The sequence below is a fragment of the Oncorhynchus kisutch genome, linkage group LG21 (assembly GCF_002021735.2).
Source record: "Oncorhynchus kisutch isolate 150728-3 linkage group LG21, Okis_V2, whole genome shotgun sequence".
NCBI classification, from domain to species: Eukaryota; Metazoa; Chordata; class Actinopteri; order Salmoniformes; family Salmonidae; genus Oncorhynchus; species Oncorhynchus kisutch.
Genome location: NC_034194.2, coordinates 12317924 through 12338755, shown reverse-complemented (window position 1 = coordinate 12338755; position 20832 = coordinate 12317924). Strand labels below are relative to the sequence as shown.

At 43.4% G+C, this 20832-nt stretch overlaps 1 protein-coding gene across 5 annotated transcripts in view; it reads left to right on the top strand.

Moving 5' to 3' along the window:
• LOC109866180 (collagen alpha-1(XII) chain) overlaps window positions 1–20832 on the top strand; it is a 94539-nt gene that overhangs the window by 52116 nt on the left and 21591 nt on the right. For 4 of the 5 annotated variants that reach the window (XM_031800543.1, XM_031800542.1, XM_031800544.1 and 1 more), the window contains 26 exons: window positions 1471–1600; window positions 1921–2060; window positions 2250–2373; window positions 2487–2629; window positions 2754–2883; window positions 3231–3373; window positions 3474–3603; window positions 3761–3900; window positions 7198–7327; window positions 7795–7934; window positions 8157–8286; window positions 8415–8554; window positions 8673–8802; window positions 10201–10340; window positions 10501–10630; window positions 10749–10888; window positions 11077–11206; window positions 12295–12437; window positions 13553–13682; window positions 13931–14073; window positions 14740–14869; window positions 15525–15644; window positions 16145–16297; window positions 16502–16618; window positions 19700–19852; window positions 20025–20099. In XM_031800543.1, coding sequence (XP_031656403.1) covers window positions 1471–1600; window positions 1921–2060; window positions 2250–2373; window positions 2487–2629; window positions 2754–2883; window positions 3231–3373; window positions 3474–3603; window positions 3761–3900; window positions 7198–7327; window positions 7795–7934; window positions 8157–8286; window positions 8415–8554; window positions 8673–8802; window positions 10201–10340; window positions 10501–10630; window positions 10749–10888; window positions 11077–11206; window positions 12295–12437; window positions 13553–13682; window positions 13931–14073; window positions 14740–14869; window positions 15525–15644; window positions 16145–16297; window positions 16502–16618; window positions 19700–19852; window positions 20025–20099 — 3454 coding nt within the window. The remainder of the gene's footprint in view (window positions 1–1470; window positions 1601–1920; window positions 2061–2249; window positions 2374–2486; window positions 2630–2753; window positions 2884–3230; window positions 3374–3473; window positions 3604–3760; window positions 3901–7197; window positions 7328–7794; window positions 7935–8156; window positions 8287–8414; window positions 8555–8672; window positions 8803–10200; window positions 10341–10500; window positions 10631–10748; window positions 10889–11076; window positions 11207–12294; window positions 12438–13552; window positions 13683–13930; window positions 14074–14739; window positions 14870–15524; window positions 15645–16144; window positions 16298–16501; window positions 16619–19699; window positions 19853–20024; window positions 20100–20832) is intronic. The other variant, XM_031800546.1, reaches the window with a different exon arrangement.

The window sequence follows — 20832 nt, the reverse complement described above, 5'->3', positions numbered from 1 at the left end:
TCCTTAATGAAAGCCTGCTCCAGAGTGCTCAAGAACTCAGACTGGGGCGAAGGTTCACCTTCCAACAGGACAACGACCCTAAGCACACAGCCAAGACACTCGCAGGAGTGACTTCGGGATAAGTATCTGAATGGCCTTGAGCGGCCCTGCCAGAGCACGGACTTGAACCCGATCGAACATCTCTGGAGAGAACTGAAAATATATGTGCAGCAACGCTCCCCATACATCCTGACAGAGCTTGAGAGGATCTGCAGAGAAGAATGGGAGAAACCCCCCAAATACAGGTGTGCCAAGCTTGTAGCGTCATACCCAAATCGACTCGAGGCTGTAATCGCTGCCAAAGGTGCTTCAACAAAGGACTAAGTAAAGGGTCTGAATACTTATGTAAATGTGATATTTCAGTTTTTTTATTTGTAATAAATTAGCAAGAAATTCTAAAAAGCAGTTTTTGCTTTGTCGTTATGGGTGTAGACAATTTAATCAATTTTAGAATAAGGCTGTAACATAACAAAATCTGTAAAAAGTCAAGGGGTCTGAGTACTTTCCGAAGGCACTTGGGTACAAGCTTGGCACACCTGTAGTGGGCAAGTTTTTCCCATTCTTCTCTACAGATCCTCTCAAGCTCTGACAGTAACAGTCAAATGTTTGGACACAGCTACTCATTCAAGGGTTTATCTTTATTTTTACTATTTTCTACATTGTAGAATAATAGCGAAGACATCAACACTATGAAATAACATATATGCAATCACGTAGTAACCAAAGAAGTGTTAAACAAATCAAAATATGTTATATTTTATATTCTTCAAAGTAGCCACCCTTTGCCTTGATGACAGCTTTGCACATTCTTGGCATTCTCCCAACCAGCTTCATGAGGTAGTCACCTGGTATGCATTTAAATTAACAGGTGTGCCATGTTAAAAGTTCATTTGTAGAATTGATTTCCTTCTTAATGCGTTTGAGCCAGTTTTGTTGTGACAAGGTAGCTGTCATCAAGGCAAAGGGGGGCTACTTTGAAGAATCTCAACTATAAAATATATTTGGATTTTTTTAACACTTCTTTTGGTTACTACATGTTTCCATATGTGTTATTTCATAGTTTTTATGTCTTCACCATTATTATTCTACAATGTAGAAAATAGTAAAAATAAAGAAAACCCCTGGAAGGAATGGGTGTGTCCAAACTTTTGGCCGGTACTGTATGTGTGTACATATATATATATATATATATATTTGGTAACTTTTTTACAAAACGAGCCAAATATCAATATATTATCTCTCTCAAATTATTTTGCGATTATATAAATGGCGATTTTTCTTTTCTTCTCCCCCTCATCACTAATTACGACTAGTACTCTAGCTGACAGTGTTGTTAGAAATGGTTGTTTTCATGCCATATAAAACATGTATTGTTGGCATGTTGGTAGTGGGCAGTCGTTAATAGTTTGGTTGTGTTTGTGTAATGTAAAGGAGACTGTGGATGCCACTTCCACCACCACAATTCTGAAAGGCCTCCTGCCAGACACCCTCTACACCGTCTCACTGGTGCCTGTCTACGAAGTGGGAGATGGACAGAAACAGTCTGAGAACGAAAAGACAAGTAAGACGGGCTGACATCTACGTCTAAAGATCGTTAAAGATCTTCTAAAGATCACTTATTCAGTGATCTTTTCAGGGACTGATAATGGCCTTCTTAAAAGCTGATTTATGGAGTGAATCCATAAATATCCACCAATGCGGAGGATAACTCTCCATTGAGTCTGTATTTGAACTTTATACAGACTCCTTGCAATACCAAGGATAACTCTTTTTTTGCTGGATTTGAACTACATGCAAACTCCATAAGATACGATGGTACTGTAATAAGTACTATCAATCAGTATCAAGTTATATTATTAAAGCCCTGGTTGGTGTGTCCAGAGCCTCTTGGTGGAGTGAAGAACCTGCAGGTGACCAACCCCACCATGGTCACATTGAACGTGAAATGGGACGCGGCCGAGGGGAAAGTCAAAGAGTACAAAGTCATCTATGCACCTGCTGCCGGTGGAGCTGAAAGCATGGTAGGACTGGTAACTGACAGTGTAGAAAGTGTGGTTACTGTCAAGGGTATGAGTACTCATAATCCTTATACACTCCTGTTTGACTGAATATAGTTGCTTGTCATATTTTGTGATTTATATAACCTTAGTTATTGTTATGTTGGGAGTGGGCAAACGTTAATACTTGTATTGTGTTTGCATAATGTAAAGGAGACTGTGGCTGGAACCAACACAGTCCTGAAGGGCCTCACATCAGACACCATTTACACCGTTTCAGTCGTGCCAGTCTACGAAGTGGGAGATGGCAAGAAGATGTCTGAGAATGGAAAGACAAGTAAGCCTGGCTGACATCGGAAGAGGGACGGAGATAATGATACTTTCAGAGTATCATAAGTAGAGGGTAGCTCTTCATTGCTGGATTTTAACTTTAACTTTGGTGTGTCCAAGGGCCCCTGGGTGGAGTGAAGAACTTGCAGGTGATCAACCCCACAATGACCACCCTGAACGTGCGCTGGGAGCCAGCCGATGGGAAAGTCAAGGAGTACAAAGTCTTCTATGTACCTGCTGCTGGTGGAGCTGCTGAGGCCATGGTAGGACGAGTGCTGTTGCTGATAGTGTAGAAATGGTTGTTTCCCCATTGCTTGCCATATAATAACACATGTATGTTGGGATGGGTAGAGGCTAATAGCTGGGTTGTGTTTGTGTCATCTTTAGGAAACTGTGGCTGCTACTGCCACAAGCACTGTCTTGAGAGGCCTCCAACCAGACACCCTCTACACCGTCTCACTGGTACCTGTCTTCACCGAGACAGAGGGCAGAAGGCAGTCTGAGAACGGAAAGACAAGTAAGACTGGCTGACATCCAAGCAATCTTTCGCCATGCGTGAACCTTGATTGTAACCAAGACACACTTCCACCTTTTCAGAACAACTCAGATGCCAGGGCATGCATAAATCTCATTAATTGTCATTAGTACCCACTCTATGCTGTATTATTTGTATTCACTTTTTATATTTTCCTTTTACGGTATGGAGGTACGGTACCTCATTGCTGCCCGAAAGAGAACTTTTTTCTTTGTCCGGCCATTTCTTTCTTTTTTTTGGCAGCAATAAGCTTCCGTAAACTGTGAGTTTTCAATGTAATATGATTCTATTTTCTATAGTTTTGGTTCTAATGTTGTTTTCCTCACCAGGACCGTTGGGGGGAGTGAAGAACCTGAAGGTGACTGAACCCACCATGACCTCTCTGAAGGTGGACTGGGACCCAGCAGACGGAGCCGTGCGCCAGTACAAGATCTTCTTCGTTCCTGTGGCTGGAGGAACACCAGAGGAAATGGTGGGTCTCTTTCACCTTATGACCTCATAAATAGCGTTTAGGAAATTAAACTGCGATAAAGCATTTCATCTGCAATCACCTTTTTCTCTCGTGTAAATAGGAGCAAGTACCTGGAAGCACCACCGCCATTGTTCTGAGAAACCTCAACCCTGACACACCTTACACAATATCAGTGTTGCCTATCTACCCTGTCAGGGACGGGAAACGCCAGTCGGAGAATGGAAAGACACGTGAGTAGAAACATCAAATGAACTGGTAGCCTATACAGCCTATTTTGCAAAGTGATTTGGGAATATTGGAAATGTGAAATATGGTTTACTTGATTTTCTCCAATAATCACAGAATCATATAATAATCATAATACCACACTTATATCTCTATTCCCAGTGCCTTTGGGTGGAGTGACCAATCTCCAGGTCACCAACCCTACCCACACCACCCTCACCACCAGCTGGGACGCAGCTGACGGCAATGTGCAGGGCTACAAAGTAATCTACACTCCCGTCGCAGGAGGCCTTGAGATTGTTGTGAGTATTCTACTGTACTCCGATCCACACTGCCTATCTCCATAAGCCTATAACTCATCACTGATACGGTCATGTTACATTTGTTGACAGGGTAATCCCCCTGAGCTCAGCCTAACACAATGGTTTCCAATCCTGTGGGAGGGAAGAATCCAGCTTCCTTGCACGGCATACTTTGTGGAGTGGGCATTTCGTCAGCCCAGCATGAGGAGTAGTGTTGAGGAGTTAGCATTGAGGACTTAGCATTAGCAGTTCGCCTGCTGTGTTAAGCATGACGAGAGGCCGCAGCAGAGTAGTAACGCCGTTGTAGCCTAGCGAGGATGGAGTTCAGGCTGCGTAGGAGCTAACAGAGTGTGAACAGCTCTGTGATCACAACTCTAATGTAAGGGACTTTTTGTTTGGTTTGGCTTATACGGAACAAGATACTCTAAAGCAGGTATTCCCAAAGTGGGGTATGCGTGTTTTTAACCATCTAGTGTTCAGCAAAAATAACAACACAATGTCAAATACAGGTGGCCTAGTCAAATAATGAACATCCAATCACATTAACCGTTACTCTCTCGCGGGAATTCCACTAACGGTCCATATGTAGCCAATCATAGCGGCTGCTCATTCCGTTTGCTCGAAAATGTATTAATGTTTAAAAAAAATGTAAGGCCCTAGATTCTACTACCAGCAGTACTACACCTGCACCTGTTGACGACACAAGTTGTTCTGCTTCCACGAGCACATCCAGTGCTAGCATCAGTAATTCTACATATGTCGTTAGCCCAGCTAGCATGGACACATGCCAGCTGTGAATCTGATGCAGCCGAAGAGCTACTGCTCTCTTACCCGGAAAAGCACCGAACAACAGACAGGGACGTTGGACCATCGAAGAGGTGCAAATATGATGAGAACTATCATTGATTTGGGGTTCACTTATATTGGGAGTAATGCCTTTCCTCAGCCACAGTGTGTTGTATGTGCAAAAGTTCTATCTAACAACTCGATGAAACCTTCACTCTTGCGCAGACATTAAGAAACAAAACATGCCAATTTGAAAATTAAGCCACAGGAATTTTTTTAGGGAGAATTAAGACGACTTTCGAGTAGTAAGATATGTATAAAAGCAGCAGATACCATGAATAAGAAGGGGCAAGAAACGTCTTATATGGTGAGCTACCGAGTAGCTAGGACAGGCAAGCCCCATACTATTGTGGAGGACTTAATTCTTCCTGCTGCCGCGGATATGGCTGGGACAATGCTGGGGGAAAAGGCCATAAAATCTATGCAGACAATGACTTCATCAAACAACACTGTTTCACGACACACCAGTGACATGGCAAGAGATGTTTTGAAACAATTACTGCTTCGCATACAAGCCGGTGAATTCTATGCGTTACAGCTGGAGGAGTCAACAGATGTGGCGGGTCTGGCACTGCTCCTGGTCTGTTACGTTTATGGGGGGTCAATTAAGGACGACATCCTCTTCTGCAAACCACTGGAAACCAGGACAACAGGAGAGGATGTTTTTAAAGTACTGGACAGCTTTGTGACATCAAATGGACATGGTGGTCAAGATGTGTTGGTATCTGTACTGATGGCGCAAAAGCCATGACAGGGATATAGTGGAGTGGTAACGCGCGTGCAAGCAGTTGCTCCCGACGCTACTTGGGCACACTGCAGCATCCACCGAGAGGCTCTTGCTGCCAAGGGAATGCCTGACAGCTAGCAATATGTTTTGGACAATACAGTGAAAATGGTTAACTTTGTTAAAGCAAGGCCCCTGAACTCTCGTGTATTTTCTGCATTATGCAGTGATATGGGCAGCGAACATGTAACGCTTTTACAACATACAGAAGTGCGCTGGTTATCAGGGGTCAAAGTATTGACATGTTTTTTTTTTTGTTGAGAGACGAGCTTAAAGTTTTCTTAACTGACCATAATTTTCACTTGTCCGACCACTTGCATGATGACGAGTTTCTCACACGACTGGCCTATCTGGGTGATGTTTTGCTCACCTGAATCATCTGGATCTAGGATTACAGGAACCCTCCGCAACTATATTCAATATGCGGGACAAAATTGAGACTGATTAAGAAGTTGGCGCTCTTCTCTGTCTGCATTAACAAGGACAACACACAGGTCTTTTCATCATTGTATGATTTTTTTGGGGTGCAAATTAACTCAAGCTTACGGATGATGTCAAATGTGATATAGGGAAGCACCTGAGTGAGTTGGGTGCACAATTACACAGGTACTTTCCCGAAGCGGATGACACAAACAACTGGATTTGTTATCCCTTTCATGCCCTGCCTCCAGTCCACTTACTGACATCTGAACAAGAGTGCCTCAACAAAATTGCAACAAGCGGTTCTGTGAAAATTTAATTTAATCAGAAGCTACTGACAGGTTTCTGGATTGGGCTGTGCTCAGAGTATCCTGCCTTGGCAAGTCGCGCTAAGACACTGATGCCCTTTGCAACCATGTACCTATGTGAGAGTGGATTCTCGGCCCTCACTAACATGAAAAACGAAATACAGGCACAGACTGTGTGTGGAAAATGATTGAAGACTGAGACTCTCTCCAATACAACCAAACACTGCAGAGTTACGTGCATCCTATCAAACACACACTTCTCATTAACCTGAGGTGAGGTATTCACAATATTCTATGAGCAAATAAGGTTTTATATGTAAGATGGTTTAATGAAGAGCTAAATGATTGATTATTATATTATATATTATTATTATTATGGTCCTATAAGAGCTCTTTGTCACTTCCCACGAGCCAGGTTGTGACAAAAACTCATTCTTATGTTTAATAAATGTATCGTATAGTGTGTGTGTGGCATGCTTACAATGATGGCAAAAAACAACATTAGAGAGTGCGCTGACCCTGGTGCTAGAGGGGTTATGGAGCTGGAGGTTGATTGCTTGAATGGGTACGGGACTATATCTGTTTAGAATTGGCCTGAACAGTGTGGCGTATAGCTTTCGCTCAAAATCAAACCTGTCAAAATAAACTCCACAGAAGGGTGAGAGAAACTAGAGGAGGACATGTAGTTTTACAGATCACAGAACAGTGGTGGTACATGGGCCTTCTCGTGTGGATCTGGTGTATGAGATATAATTGCGTCCTAAATGGTGCCCTATTCCCTATATATTGCACTACTTTTGACCAGGGCCCAAAGGGCTCAGGTCAAAAGTTGTGCACTATGCACGGGAATAGGGCGTCTTTTGGGATGCAGCCATAGTGTTCCAGTATGTCTGTTGGAGCTTCTGTTGGTGTGACACCATCGATTTTTTTCCTTTGTAGGAGGAAGTCTCAGAGAGCACAACCACCACAGTTCTGAAGAGCCTCTCTCCCAACACACAGTACAGAGTCACTGTGCTGCCAGTGTACCCGGAAGGAGATGGTCAGACCCAGACCAAGGATGGAACAACAAGTGAGTAACGACAACCTATTGCACGATGCTCTCAGTGACTGGTGATAGTTACGGGCAAATTCTACAGTGAAAGACATGAATTACTTAAGCAATAAGGCCCGAGGGGGTGTGGTATATGGCCAATATACCACGGCTAAGGGCTGTTCTTATGCACAGCGCAAAGCGGAGTGCATGCATATATAGCTGTGGTATATTGGCAATATACCACAAACCCCTGGTTACCAATGTAATTAGCGCAGTAAAAATATATATTTTTGTCATACCTATGGTATACGGTCTGAAATACCACGGCTTTCAGCCAATCAGCATTCAGGGCTCCAACCACCCAGTTCATAATGTGTATTAGCTCATCTGCAGACATAATCAATAGGCATATAGTAGTAGTAAAACATAGTTGTGCAACAGGTGTATCATTGTTTTCAAATGGATGTGATGGCTAAGCTGCCCTGTTTCCTCTTGGTGCTCAGAGCCCCTGGGCTTCGTGAAGAACCTGCAGGTCATTGAGCCCACCACCAGCACCCTGAACGTGCGCTGGGACGCAGCTGAGGGGAACGTGCGCGAGTACATCATCGTCTACATCCCAACTGCAGGCGGGGAGCAGGAAGTGGTACGTCCGGATCACCTCACCAACACAACACCCCTACTAACGCACTAAAAATTGTGTATTCCATTGGAGACTGGTGGAGGGTGAAATCCATTACAATCAGCCCATCCTTCCATTTAAAGTGTCATAAGCCTATGGTGTATTCCCCTATAGCTAGTCAACATGGCTCAGGTGTAAGTAAGCCCCGTTTCTGACTGATATTCTCCCTTCTTCTTTCTTGAACAGGACCAGGTGTCTGGAACAACGACCACCACTGTTCTGAAGGAACTGAATCCAGACACGGAATACACTGTGACAGTTGTGCCTGTTTACCATGAAATGGAGGGTCTCTCTAGGTCTCAGAATGGAAAGACAAGTGAGTTGAACTGAACGGGGTGAAATTATTCAAAGACCATCTAAGCAACAGATCATTTTCAAAATGTCTGCTACTTGTTCAACTTGTACAGTAAGTGTGATGCTATAACATTGTCTCTTTTGCCTCAGATCCTTTGGGTGGAGTGAAGAACATGAAGGTCATCGACCCCACCATCAACAGTTTGTCTGTTCGCTGGGACCCGGCTGTCGGCAACGTGCGCAACTACAAGGTCTTCTACGTGGCCCAGCCAGATGGGAAGGAGCAAATGGCACGTCTCCTATTCATCTCTCCAGCCATTTTACGGTCAACTTAGCCATGTTTACACTATAAGTAGATTATGGAATTGTTATACAGTACTAACATTGATCTGCACTTGCCCTGAACAGGAGCAAGTCTCTGGAGGCACCAACAACCTTATCCTGCGTAATCTGGAGTCCGATACCCAATATAACGTCTCTGTTGTCCCAGTCTACCCAGACGTGGACGGCATAATGCAGTCTGAGATGGGAAAAACAAGTGAGTGAAGCATTTCAATACTTCTTTTTTACTCAGAAACCACATGCTATAACACTAGTGAAGAATGTAACTGTCAACTATCTAAAAATGATTGACACATGAAAAGATGAGCAAAAATACAATGATATTTTTTTTTTTTACTAATACGATTGCTCAGAGAAAGAGATTTTGTTTTTAACAAGTAATATTTATTTTTCTCAAAAAGTTAGAATTGAAAATGATTGCCACCCCTGTTTTCAATACCAATTAATGCTTCAGCTTGCGAGGATAACGGCAACTTTTACTCAAATGTTTTTTGGGGGAAAACACATTGGGAGGGATCCTAGACCATTCCTCCATAAAGAACCCTTCCAGATCCTTCATCTGCGGTTATAGACTGCCCTTTTCAATTCAAACCACAGATTTTCAGTCTGGAGACTGAGATGGCCATTGCAAAATAATGATTTTGTGGCCAATTAATCATTTGTTTGTGGATTTTGATGTGAGCTTGGGGTTATTGTCTTGCTGGAAGTTTCAACTTCTTGGCAGAGGCAACCGGGTTTTTGGCTCAAATATTCTGGTAATGGGTAAAGTTCAAGATGCTGTTGACCTTAACAAGGGCATGAAAATAGAGGTATTTGGAAATGCATACCAGTGGTGGGTTTGTCATAGAAATTACAATGCAGGAGCAGAAAATAACCCCATACCTACTATAGAATATGGTGGTAGATCTTGGATGTTATGGGGCTATTTTGCTTCCACTGGTCCTTGGGCCCTTGCTCAACAACAGTATCATGAACTTTATCCAGTACCAGGATATTTTAGCCAAGCACGTGGTTGCCTCTGCCAGGAAGCTGAAACTTGGCGGCAAGTGAATCTTCCAGCAAGAACATTACCCCAAATAAAAAGAAATGATTAATTGGTAACAACATCAATATTTTCCAATGGCCATCTCAATCTTTTGAAACTCATTGAAAAACATTGAAACCCATTGAAAACCTGTGGTTTGAATTGAAGAGAGCAGTCCATTAGCGCAGATGAAGGATATCAAGGATCTGGAAGGATTCTCTATGGAGGAATGGTCTAATATGTTGTCCAACTAGAAAAACATTTAGAAAAAGGCTCAGTCCCATTATCCTCGCAAGGTGAGGTATTGAAAGGTATTGAAAACAGAGGTGTCACGAATTCCGACTTCCAAATTTTTGTATTACTATAAAATAATATAGTTTCCCAATGTCTTTGGAGCATATTTCAGTGTTTTAAATTATTTATTTTACACTGTCATTTTTGCTCATCTTTATCAAGGGTATTAATCATTTCAGACCCCACTGTATATGCTTCCATATCAGACTCAGTAACAGCTTGAGCATCTTGGCGCCATTTACTTACAGGGATGTTGTTGTGTTATTTCTTCTTCAGAGCCTCTGGGTGGAGTGAAGAACCTGCAGGTGACTGACCCCACCACCAACTCCTTGAGGGTACGCTGGGAGCCAGCTGAGGGGGATGTGCGCCAGTACACTGTCATCTACGCCCCGCTAGCAGGAGGGCCTGAACTCACGGTACAAAGTCAACACTTCCTTTCATAGTGCATCAAAGCGATATCTGCACACTCACTAACTTGCGCACTATAAACATGTACGGTGAATAATTGAATATGCTATGCCTTTAGTAGTGTGGTTTTACTTTACATTCTTGTTAATCCGAGAACTTTTTTTTCAGACCACAGTTTCTGGGATGTCAACCAACACCGTTCTCAGGAACCTTGTGCCAGACACAGAGTACAAAGTGACATTGGTGCCTATGTATGGCGATATTGAAGGGAAGAGAACTTCTGAAAATGGAAAGACAAGTAAGTCATGACTGAACAAACTACACAATACAGGTACAATACAGTGAGAAAAATACAAATGTGCAGCAAAATCGAAACAGTGATTTGATGCTCAACTCGTTGTTTGGTGACTTGTCAGAGGCATTGGGTGGGGTGAAGAACCTGCAGGTCATAGACCCGACTACTAGCTCCTTGAAGGTGCGCTGGGAGCCAGCGGAGGGCAACGTGCGCCAGTACCGTCTCTTCTACGTCCCTGCCTCTGGCGGAGCCGAGGACATGGTAAGACCACCAACTATCTGTGCCTTAACATCTGATACTGTACAGGGTATCTCTTGACCAATCAGAATTGAGTCGAGTACGGCATCCATATTAGGAATTTGTTTACTTCCTAATACGGATGCTGCAGCATTCAACCAATCAATGGTATAAACATTGATAATGCATCTCAAACACCTCTCTGTGAACAGGAGCAAGTGTCTGGTGGCACCACCTCTACCGTCCTGAGGAACCTTCTCTCAGACACGCCCTACACCATCACAGTGGTCCCCGTCTACCCCGAGGGAGAGGGCCTGCGCCAGTCTGAGACTGGAAAGACACGTAAGTTATCAACTGAGTGACCTCAAGTAATCCATTTTGTTCTTATTGGGACAAAGATGTGCTTTATTGAGTTATTTTGATTCAGTAACATCTTTTATCTGAAGCCTGTTTGGTTTTTCCAGAATTTGCCCTCATAGGGAAACATTGTTATTCAGGTCAACGTCTAACAGTTGGGTAGCCCTGCCTGTGTCTGTGCAGTTTTTGCACCAGGTTGTGTGTATCGGTTTTGTTTCTGCTCAAATGGCTTGCCATGCTGAGTCAGCAGAAATCCATCCCAGAGAAGTTAATTGGAAAGCTGTGATACCAGCGGAGCATATCAGTATTACAGAGCTGATGGTGCGTGATGGTTCCACGGGAGGTTCCAGAGACTCCGTTTGTGCAAGGCTAATATGAAGACGTCCAATGGAAGTCAAGCATTTTATTTGATCTCGCTATGTCCTTGTCAGTTTCAAGTCTTGAGACGGACACAGATTTATGATCATTGATTCACATCTGATGTGCTCTGATCCTCGGCCAAATGTGAAGAGATGTTTGACAGAGTAATCTTCCTAAAGACACCATATGCATGTGCACTTGTACACGTGTTCAGTATAGAATGAAGCTCACTGTTGGACAAATAGGTTCTACTTTGCTTCTCAATAAGGTGGCTGGGTCTGTCTAACTACTACATCTAGCTTTATTGGGCTAAAGTGCGGAATGCCAGAGGAATATGAACATCTGTTTTAGTTTAAACGGGAAGTTCAGAGTTTTTTTCATAAACCCAAACTGTGTTGCTTCTCTCTATGTGCTGTCTACATAGACACTATAAAATCACTTGGAGACTGGAGAGTTTGCACCCCTCAGCATTTGATTTATTATATATATATATATATATATATATTTTTTTTTTTACTGAGCTACTTCCTATTTGAAACTTAGCAGTCAAATAATTCTAACATTTTCTTGTGGTATCTTTACTTAATTCCTAGAGAGTCAAATCAAAGTTGTTGTTGGTTTGGGTTGTAAAGATAGCTAAACTTGTTAGGGGAAGTCAATCTAGCAGTTGCCCTCTCCCCTTTTGATTTTCTATGACCCTCTGTGACCCCCAGTTCCACGCACCCCTCCTAAGAACGTCCAGGTGTACAACCCTACCACCAACAGCCTGAACGTGCGCTGGGGGCCAGCCTCTGGCCAGGTGCAGCAGTACCGTGTCATCTACACACCTCTGTCCGGAGAAAGACCTGCAGAGACGGTAAGTTCAATGGATGCATCTCAAATAGCACCCTATTCCCTATGTAGTGCCCTATATAGGGAATAGGGTGCCATTTGGGACATACTAGCTATCTCTCTCCAATGTGGTGTGGTGGGAAGTATGTTCACGCTCCCGTTCACTCTCCCTCTCTGCTCAGACCACTCAGAAGGAAAGGGAACGTAAGCAATGAAATAGTAGAAAATGGTTGCTGGGCTCCAAGTTTAGCAACGATATCGAAAAGCCTCTGGGAGAGTGTTGTAGGAAGTCTGTTTGTAATGAGGTTAGTGTTTATTATCATTAATGCGGAAATCCAGACTATTTGGCTTTTAATTATCTGAATATCAGGATTGGTTTCATGCACCGATGTACATATCTTGGATTACAGGTGAAAGATGGAGCTAATTGCCCAACAAACAGCTTTTACTGTATCACTAGGAGTTTGGATAATGTGGATGTGCACATACGCGAGAGATCTGCAAATTCTTACATTTGAAGAATTGGAGGACATATACTGTGTTATATACAGAGATGTTCTGCTGAATCCCCTGATAAGCTGTAGACGAGGGTAGACCACTTTAAAGAGCAGCTGTGTTTAGCATGATGTAATAGCATTCCCTCGGACATGCTAATGGATAATGGGCTGCATCGTGATAGTGATTACCCTGATGAGATGACGAGTCTAGGCTCCACTGTTGTTAGGAACAGGGGTGAGATACATGTTGAGGCCTGTTCAATGACAGAGCGCTGGTCTCTTGCTGTTGGTTGCGTCGTCTTCATTTGCCTCCATAACACTAACTGTTTATCAGTCACTTTTAAGCAAAATGAATGCATTTGTTTATCTTTTTAAACCTCTTCAGGGCGTTGTTAGTACTTCCCGCTAGCCTTTGCACTAGGCTCCTTCCAAGGAAACACTAGCAGGGATTCACAGTGAGCTCATTATGTCCGTGTCTAGTGCCAGAGTAGTATGGTGGAAGAAGCTCATTTGAGGGTGCATCTACGGGCCCTGGTCAAAAGTAGTGCTCTAAATAGGGAACAGGGGGCCATTTGGGACACGAAACCAAGATTCCTCTCTTGTAAGCCATCATTGTGATCTATGTCCTGTGACCTCGCCAAAGGTCTTGGTCCCGGGGAACATCAACAACGCGTTCTTGGATTCGCTCATTCCCGACACACCGTACTCGGTCAGCGTCCTGGCTCTGTACGCCGACGGGGAGGGACCACCGGTGAAGGGAGACGGCAAAACATGTGAGACTTGAATCCAATCAATCTGACTTTGTTGTATACATTGGTACTACTGACTCATGCGACTTTTGTTTACATTGATACTACCGGCTCATGATCGTGTTACTCACGCTTCCAGGCATACTTGCTTATACTCTAGTCTACATTCAAGCACGTCCGCACACACATACACGTAGCTATATACAACAAACACACGGTGTAGCGGTGGTTGCTAGGTGCATGTGTGTGAGTGTAACCCAGTGTTGTTGCAGTGCCCCGTGCTGGACCTCGGAACCTGCGGGTGTTTGATGCCACCACCAACACTCTGACCATTGGCTGGGACCACGCTGAGGGAACCGTGCAGCAGTACAAGATAGCCTACGCCCCCACCACAGGAGACCCCATCACTGAGTTTGTGAGTTCAAAGTCATTCTCAACAAACTTTCATGTAGCACAGGACTTAGAGTTTGACTCGAGGGATGAGTTGAGTTTATGGCCTAAATATGTCTCGTTTTATATGTAGCTGAGTGGCAAATCAAATACACATCCCATACACTAGCATTAACCCTTCTGTTCAACGTGATAATGTTACTACTGCCAAAGCACTGAAGGCATACAAAGGCATATCACTCGCAACAGTTAATTGCTGATTAATAAGATGAATTAAATGCTCGGTAAGATCAACATTATCACTGGAAACATTACGTTACCTTACAGTCTATTATTAATGACTTAAACATTTTGTGTTAACAAACTCTACTTAACTAGAGAAAAATGTAAGGAGTCTTTTAGCATGCTGAATTTGAAATGAAAGGTTACTTGAGCTAAATCGTCCCAATTTTTTTTTTTTTAAGAGGACAGGAAACTTTCATTATTAGCCTCCTGGTTACCCCTGTTTTCTCTATGCTGCAGTGACGTAGGAGCCAGGCTAGCAGCGACACATAGCTTCCATTAGCAATTGCATTCTTTTGTGTGTTGAGGCGCTTTGCTCCGCTAGGAGCTGAAAGGACTATGTCAAGTGTGTTGAGAAGCTGTTTTTGAAGGAACTGACAGTTCTTTCTGGTGGTGTTTTTCCTTACAGACTGTTGTCCCTGGCAACAGAAACAATGCCATCCTGCAGAACCTGCTTCCTGACACTCCCTACAACATCACTGTGGAAGCCATCTATGCTGATGGAGCAGGGGGATCGCTGAACGGGCCCGGACGCACAGGTAAGGCGGTTAGAAAAGTGGTCAGGAAGTGTTCAGTCTGGTATACTGAACACCTAATGGTCTAGCTAGTTGTACATAATTTCCAAGCCTGATGAGCTGGGAGTGAGACCTGTGCACAGGAGTGGAAAATACTTTAAAGAGCCATACAAAATAGCCAACCGATTCCAACATGTTTCAGTTTGAAGAGTTCGGAGGATTGGGGAATTCACAGTAGAGCAACTGGGAAAGCTCAACGACTGGCGAACATTAGTCCCGAGTTACACAAACAATAGAAACTTTATGTCTTGGCTTGGACCGAGGCACCACTGTGCCAGCTAGGCAGTTTGGATGGGCCTCGCTCCAATGAGGAGCTTACGCCGCACCCGACTACCCACCCATCCACTGCCCAGCTCCCTCAGCAAGACCATGGAAAAATCTATCCAATCTAAACACATGTATTACTCATAATAGTCTTCATAAACACAGGAGGAGGAAAAACAGCAGTAGTCTAGCAGCAGGCCGGGCTGTGTGCTATGGTAATGTGGTGGCTTACTGCACTGAGGGTTAGCAAGACTGGAAATGGTGTCATGGCCCTACTTGCTGTTGAGGGTAATTGCTGTGACTGATTGAATGTTGACATGTTTCTGCTCACTCTGTTGCTCTGCCTTGGTTACAGTTGGCCTGCTGGAGCCCAGGAACCTGCGTGTTTCGGATGAGTGGTACACTCGCTTCCGTGTTGCCTGGGACCCTTCGACGTCTCCGGTGCTCGGATACAAGCTGGTCTACACGCCTGCGGGTGAGATGACGTCCGACTCTGTGCATGCAATCATGAGCAGGGACCCATAACACGCTCGGAAATAAAAGTTACAGCACTTCACAATGTCACGTTTTGTCATACCGTGTTTTACTCGTCAAAGGTCGCAGTGCAAAGCCAAAGTTTGACAGCAATGACTAAGTAAGGATCCAGAATCATTTGCATGAAATCTAAGGGCCATCTTTACATTTCAAATGAGATGACTTCAGGTTTAGATAGGTCTGCTCTTCTCCTTATCCTCATGAGTAAAGTAGAGATTGTGTTGTAGTGTAGCTGTTATTAAAGTAGAGATTGTGTTGTAGTGTAGCTGTTATTAAAGTAGAGATTGTGTTGTAGTGTAGCTGTTATTAAAGTAGAGATTGTGTTGTAGTGTAGCTGTTATTAAAGTAGAGATTGTGTTGTAGTGTAGCTGTTATTAAGGTAGAGATTGTGTTGTAGTGTAGCTGTTATTAATGTAGAGGTTGTGTTTTTTTTGCCTGCAGAAGAAGATCAGAGTAAGAGCTTGGACGTGTTTGTGGGTGATGTGACGTCATACACCCTCCAGAACCTCCTCCCTGGCACCACCTACGATGTCAAAGTGTTTGCCCAGTATGATGCTGGCATGAGCGGGGCCCTCGAAGGACAAGGAACAACACGTATGTATCTGATCTACACAAATATCATCTTTCTGAATCATCAATGTCAACCATCCCCAAATGGCTCCCTATATAGTGGATTACTTTTGACCGGAGCCCTATGTGCCCTGGTCAGTAGTAGTGCACTATGTAGGGAATAGGGTGCAAATTTGGGACTCGGTCTTGAAGTCAGTCTGAGAAATGTCTTCTTGTGTTCTGCTCCAGTCTACCTGAACGTCACCAACCTCGAGACCTACAACGTTGGCTTCGACAAGTTCTGCGTCAAGTGGAGTCCTCACAGGGCTGCCACCTCCTACAGGATCAAGCTCAACCCTCTGGACCGTAAGTCTCAGCCAAACGTTCATTTCAGATCGCACCTTTTAAGCTTGGCTACACGAGAGACTCTTTTTCTACCCTGAAGAATTGCTCCATTATAATTGAGTTTATGCTTCTTCTTATGTCTGAAGCCATAAAGGAGACTTCAGAAGGAGCATCAACACATGCTGTAGTTGGTGTTAGTCAGTCACTAGTCAGAGATGGTATAGATCCCCATTGATCAGAGCCACACCCTCCTCTGTGTCCAGAACATTGGAATGGTACGGTGCTGGCTGTTGAGATTGGGTCTAGACATTCACACGACTGTTTATCCTCAGTCCGCCCCTGTGTTTATCTCTTGAAGGAGAATGCATCAATGTGGCGTGTTCCCGAAAGCATCCGACCACCAAGTGTTAGTTGTCTCTGTCTGAAAAGATGACATCCTTTTTATTACTGTCGGCCTTTGAATCCATCTGTATTAATGTTCACATGTAGACCTAGGGCTGTGACTGTCATGACATTGTGTCAGATGGCGACTGTCATGACATTTTGTCAGATGGGAACTGTCATGCAAATAACTGCTGTTCTCATGGTAAATGACCGTTAATTAACGTAAACATGTTTAGCATCTCCATGCCTCCGCGCATACAAGCTGCTGATTTGGAACATCTACATTTTTCCAAAGTCTAATAAATCCACCATCACAATACGCCCATTATTTCTTTTAGGCAGGTCTAAAGAAACATTATGATATGGAAAAAATGTATTTCAGAAGAGCAGAATATGAGTTGGCCCTACTGTATGTTATCTGGCTAGGTGCCATGCCAATGGGAGCATAAGCTGTAGGCTAGTTCATTTAATAGACAAGATATGCTCATAAATTCTGTGCCTTTTATTTTTTATTATATGATTTTATAGTAAACTTTTACCATTCCCGAGCGAGTGCGCATATGAGCTATGTTGAGCATGAAAGTGCCCATTTGAAACAGGTCCTACAGTGCTAGATTTAGAGTTATTTGGCAACTTTAGTTGTGAATGACACAAAACTTCAGAATGTCTTATAAATCCAAAACATATATGGGCTGCTCTATGCAACTATATTGGTGATTTGTAAAAAGTCACAAACAAAAAGGCTTGCGCTCTGTTGCACTGGCTGTTCCCTCATCAAGTGAAAATATTCAAAGTCATTAGACTATTCTCAATGTAATCTTGTCTTTATTAATGTGCTGCATTTGTTTTGATTTAGAATGGGCCATTATCATCCGTCTGCACTCGAATAGCGAATGGAGGCTGCGCTTTCCCTGTTGTCCCTTTTTCAATCATTCTGATAGACTACTCCGGTTTCACAGCAGAGAAATGTGCTTAAACTGTTTTACATGTTCAACTTCAAATTCATCCTCTCCAGCACCATCCCAACATCAACGTATGTGAAAATGTCACATTTCTGTGTTTGGTTGAAAGAAAGGTAGAAGATAAGTGTTTCCAATGACATAATCAGTGTCCATCATGTGCTTTCACCAATGATGAGGAGGCATTGCCTACTAATTGTCTAGTAATTGGTTGATGATGTCATTGGAAACATTTATCTTCCTCTATCTTTTTGACTACAAAACATAGAAAAGTGCTATTTCCACATACAGTGCATTTGGAAAGTATTTCATACCCATTGACTTTTTACTCATTTTGTTACGCTACAGCCTTTTACATAAGTATTCAGACCCTTTACTCAGTACTTTGTGGAAGCACTTTTGGCAGCGATTACAGCCTCGAGTCTTCTTGGGTATGACGCTACAAGCTTGGCACACCAGTATTTGGGGAGTTTCTCCCATTCTTCTCTGCAGATCCTCTCAAGCTCTGTCAGGTTGGATGGGGAGCGTCGCTGCAAGGCTATTTTCAGGTCTCCCCAGAGATGTTTGATCAGGGTCAAGTGCGGGCTCTGGCTGGGCCGCTCAAGGACTTGTCCCGAAGCCGCTCCTGCGTTGTCTTGGCTGTGTGCTTAGGGTCGTTGTGCTGTTGGATGGTGAAAATATCGCCCCAGTCTGAGGTCCTGCGCGCTCTGGAGAAGGTTTTCCTCAAGGATCTCTCTGTACTTTGCTCCGTTCATCCTTCCCTCGATCCTGACTAGTCTCCCAGTCCCTGCCACTGATGGAGGCCACTGTGTTCTTGGAGATCTTTAATGATGCTGACATTTTTGGTACCCTTCCCCAGAACTGTGCCTCGACACAATCCTCCTCGGAACTCTACGGACAATTCAGTTTCATTTTGGAGGATCCAATAGGTTAGACCAATTATTATACATATTAAATCGTAAAAAATAATATTATTAATTCTGCCGTGCGTAATACGCGGTAGACTATTAGGCTATGTATTGTATGACAACAATCATTATTTTGTTTCGCAATTTTTTTTCAGTAGAGGTATAAACTGTTAAAAACAAGACGCAGTATCTCAAGGATTTAAATATGAACATGGTGATCACTACCCATGACATATTTCCAAACTTAAGCAGGCTTTGCTTGTGTCAGAAAGACAACTGTGGTAGAGAATAGAGAACACTCACCGAAAGTCAACAGTCCCCAAGGTAGCGACCTTTTTAAAGATGCTTCCCAGACAGACTTGAGCTTCCAAGTCAGTATTGGAATGCCAAGTGTTTGTTACTGAAGTGGAATGCGGTTGAGGAATGAGGATCATAGCATACATCTCTGCGCAATAATCTTGGTCTTCTACCTTGAGCAGCAAGGGGTCAGCTTAGGAGAAGTGATTGAGGGGATATTTGCCCTTATATGGCCATTGTCTTGGTCTCATGGTTCATTTGACCAAAAATACCACATTTTGGAAAACGTTCTCCATTTTCCCCAAAACAATTCATATTGAATTACATGTGTAGCGTGACAACACCGATATTACATCTATTTGCCTTACCGCAGCACTGTCATGGCCCCAGCTGAATGGCATTAACTCTGCTTTTTGTACTCAGAGAAGACCCGTGATTTTTACGAGGAGCAACGTTTCAGGCGGCGGCCTCGGCAGTCAACACATGTCAACATGTTTCTCTTCTCAACATATGTCAACATGTCTCACATTTCTCCTTGTTTTATCTGTGTGTAGCCTCCAGTAAAGGTCAGCAGGAGATCACCATTACTGCAGCTCAGAGCCAGTACTGCTTCAAGGGGCTCTCCCCTGACGCTCTTTATAGCGCCACCGTGTTCGTTCAGACCCCTAACCTCGAGGGCCCTGGAGTCAGCGCCAAAGAGAGAACATGTGAGTATTTACATTTGAGTAATTTAGCACACACTCTTATCCAGAGTGACTTACAGTCAGTGCAATTACCTCAGTAGTCTTCAGCTTTTTACAAAAGTGGTGCCGATGTGCTATCTGAATTTGTCATTTCTTTGTTGATGTTCACTGACACTTTGTTGTCTCTTTCTCAAAGTGGTCAAACCTACTGAAGCCCCAACGCCACCCCCCACTCCTCCACCACCACCTACCATTCCTCCTGCATGGGCAGGTAAGAACCAATGGCGCTATGATGACTACGACATACAGTATCCATCACCTCCATATTACCAAAGCACCAAACGGCACCACATTCACCAATGCTATATAGAGCATTTGAAGCCTTCCTTGGAGCCCAAACAAGGTGTCAACTGCAAAGTCATCGACATTTGAATTTGAGTGTGTTTTAGTGCGATTAGTTGCGAGTCATAAAAAGCCAGGTTCAGAAAACATGCAATGCCATCAAAAATCTCACTATTTGGCAGAAGCAGAGACCTGCAGAGATATTTCCTCTGGATCAGAGTGGTGCCAGTGTTAAAGTAATGGCCGCCACATGCTCCACACAGACCCTCCAGGGTTTTCAATGGGAACTCACCCATTGACTAATGACTGACCTAGGTGTTGAGAAAGTCCAAAGAAGCTGTTTGTTTGATAAGGTATGGTGTAAAAACTTGTTTATGGATTCTGACTTGGAAGAAGGGGATTGCGAGAGATACAAAAATAAAGTGCTCTATCACATCAGGCAGACATTATCTCGAAGCCTTTATAGTAACCAAATGTTCCTAGTTTTTTTTCATTTTCTTCAGGAAAGTGTGATCAATTAAACCAATAATTGCCATGTATAGCTTCATTATGTAATTTCTTTCTCTCAATGATTTTGTTTGTGAGATTCATGCAGGCTTTTTTTTGTTTTTGAGGTTGCCGACTCTCATTATCATGCCTTTCTCTGTTATCGGGCCTGGTGT